The sequence below is a fragment of the Arachis ipaensis genome, chromosome B09, assembly GCF_000816755.2.
Source record: "Arachis ipaensis cultivar K30076 chromosome B09, Araip1.1, whole genome shotgun sequence".
Lineage (NCBI taxonomy): Eukaryota > Viridiplantae > Streptophyta > Magnoliopsida > Fabales > Fabaceae > Arachis > Arachis ipaensis.
This window is the reverse complement of record NC_029793.2, coordinates 29,821,268-29,823,017: the sequence shown is the minus strand read 5'-3', so window position 1 is coordinate 29,823,017 and position 1,750 is coordinate 29,821,268. Positions and strand designations below refer to the sequence as shown.

General features: G+C 34.5%; 1 protein-coding gene across 1 annotated transcript in view; it reads left to right on the top strand.

The window, feature by feature from the left end:
- LOC110266808 overlaps positions 602-1,750 on the top strand; it is a 7,611-nt gene continuing 6,462 nt past the window's right edge. Inside the window, exons 1-2 of the mRNA XM_021111832.1 lie at positions 602-610; positions 771-1,173. Of these exons, the coding sequence (XP_020967491.1) occupies positions 602-610; positions 771-1,173 (412 nt within the window). The remainder of the gene's footprint in view (positions 611-770; positions 1,174-1,750) is intronic.

Genomic DNA, 1,750 nt, shown 5'->3' with positions numbered 1-1,750 from the left:
ACCGCAGGACCCGGCCAGTTCACCGATTTGTATTGAACCGGCCGGTTCTTAATGATTTAATTGCGTATACGGTCTAAACGTCTAACCAAACCATATAGACCATCAGTTCACCGATTTTTCGGTCGAACCGACCGGTCCGGTCCGATTTTGACAACATTGTTTGAGACTATGCGAGCTTGAATTTTGTCCATATCTCCAACTTACAGCCAACATCTAGAACGAATTGCTTCACTTTGATTCTGACTCTATCAACAATTCAAAAATAATATTTGTACACTAAAATTAATTAATTATTATGTATTAATATATAAATACATGTATAGTTTAATTTATTTTTAATATATATTTATAATATAATAATATTTGATATTAGTGATTAATTTTAAAGGTTAATTTTAGTGTATATCTAATAGAAATAAAGAATATTACCATCTAAGTAGAATGCAAAGGTATAAGATATCGACAAGAGTACAAAAATTTTAGAAAAAAAAGTATGAATATATAGTATATAAAAAAATAAAAATATTATTTGCATATTAAAATTAACTACTAAAATTAATCACTATATATTTGTGTAATTTAATTTATTTTAGGATTAATTATGGTTTTGGTCTCTAAAGTAGAGTTTGAAAATATTTCTTGTCCCCAACCCTTTTTTGCTTACAAAATTGTCTCTAAGTTTTAACTTAGTTTTAAAATCGTCCTTTTTACCAAAATTTTAATTTTTATTACCAAGTTACCTCTAATTAAAATATATATATATACAACAGGTTAAAGGGAATCACGCTGGGGGTTCAGGGAAGAAGAGGGGGAAGGGAAGGTGGAAAAGGGAAGGTGGAAGGGAATCCGTCCGCCGCCGCTGCTCCTCGCTGCTCGCCGTCACTCTTCGTTGTTCGCGTCCTCGCCGCTGGATCTGCCCGCCAAATCTCGTCGTTGCTCCTCTTCCTCGCTCGACGTTGACACTAGCAGATCCGCGAGGGCAGACATCGTGCACCGCTCGCCGTTTCTGCTCCTCCTCCTCAGTCGGTCGCCGGTTGTCGTCTTTGATCATGTATCGTTCTCTCTCTTCGATTCTCTATGTCCATGGATCTTCTCTCTTTTCTCTCTTCACACCCAAACCTTCACGGTCTCTTATCTCTGCCTTCTTCTCAAGATCGTTGCAAAACCACATCGGTAATTTCTTAGTTCTTTTTTTTGCTTTCAATTTTTAACCCATTCATGGATTACAACATTTCGATCTTATTGGTTAGAAATTTTGATTATTGATTAGTGGTTTAGGATGAGTGTTCTGGTTGGTTGGTGAATTATATGTTTAAAAGTTTATAACCTGAGTTGTTTGATATGGATCTGTGCAAAATGTTATGATTATTGTGTTTTTAGTTGAAGTTTCAATTGTTATTTGTTATTGTCGAATTGGAATGCTCAAATGGTTGCAAATTAAAAATAGATGTCTTGGATAAGTTTCACTCATGTGTATTGCTTCTGCTTCTTGCGTTGTTTATCTACTTCTGGTTGCTTCTGCTTCTACTTCTATGAGGGAGAAGAAGAAAAAGAATAGAAAATGAGAATTTTGGGAAAGAAGGGGAAGGGTATTTTGGTCCGAATGACAATTTTAAAACCAAGTTAATCTTTAGGGATGATTTTGTAAGTAAAAAAAAGTTGGGGACGAAAAAAATTTGTAGTCCCTCTCTTAGGAACCAATATCGTACTTAACCTCTTATTTTATATTCTAATATATATTCTATTTTAG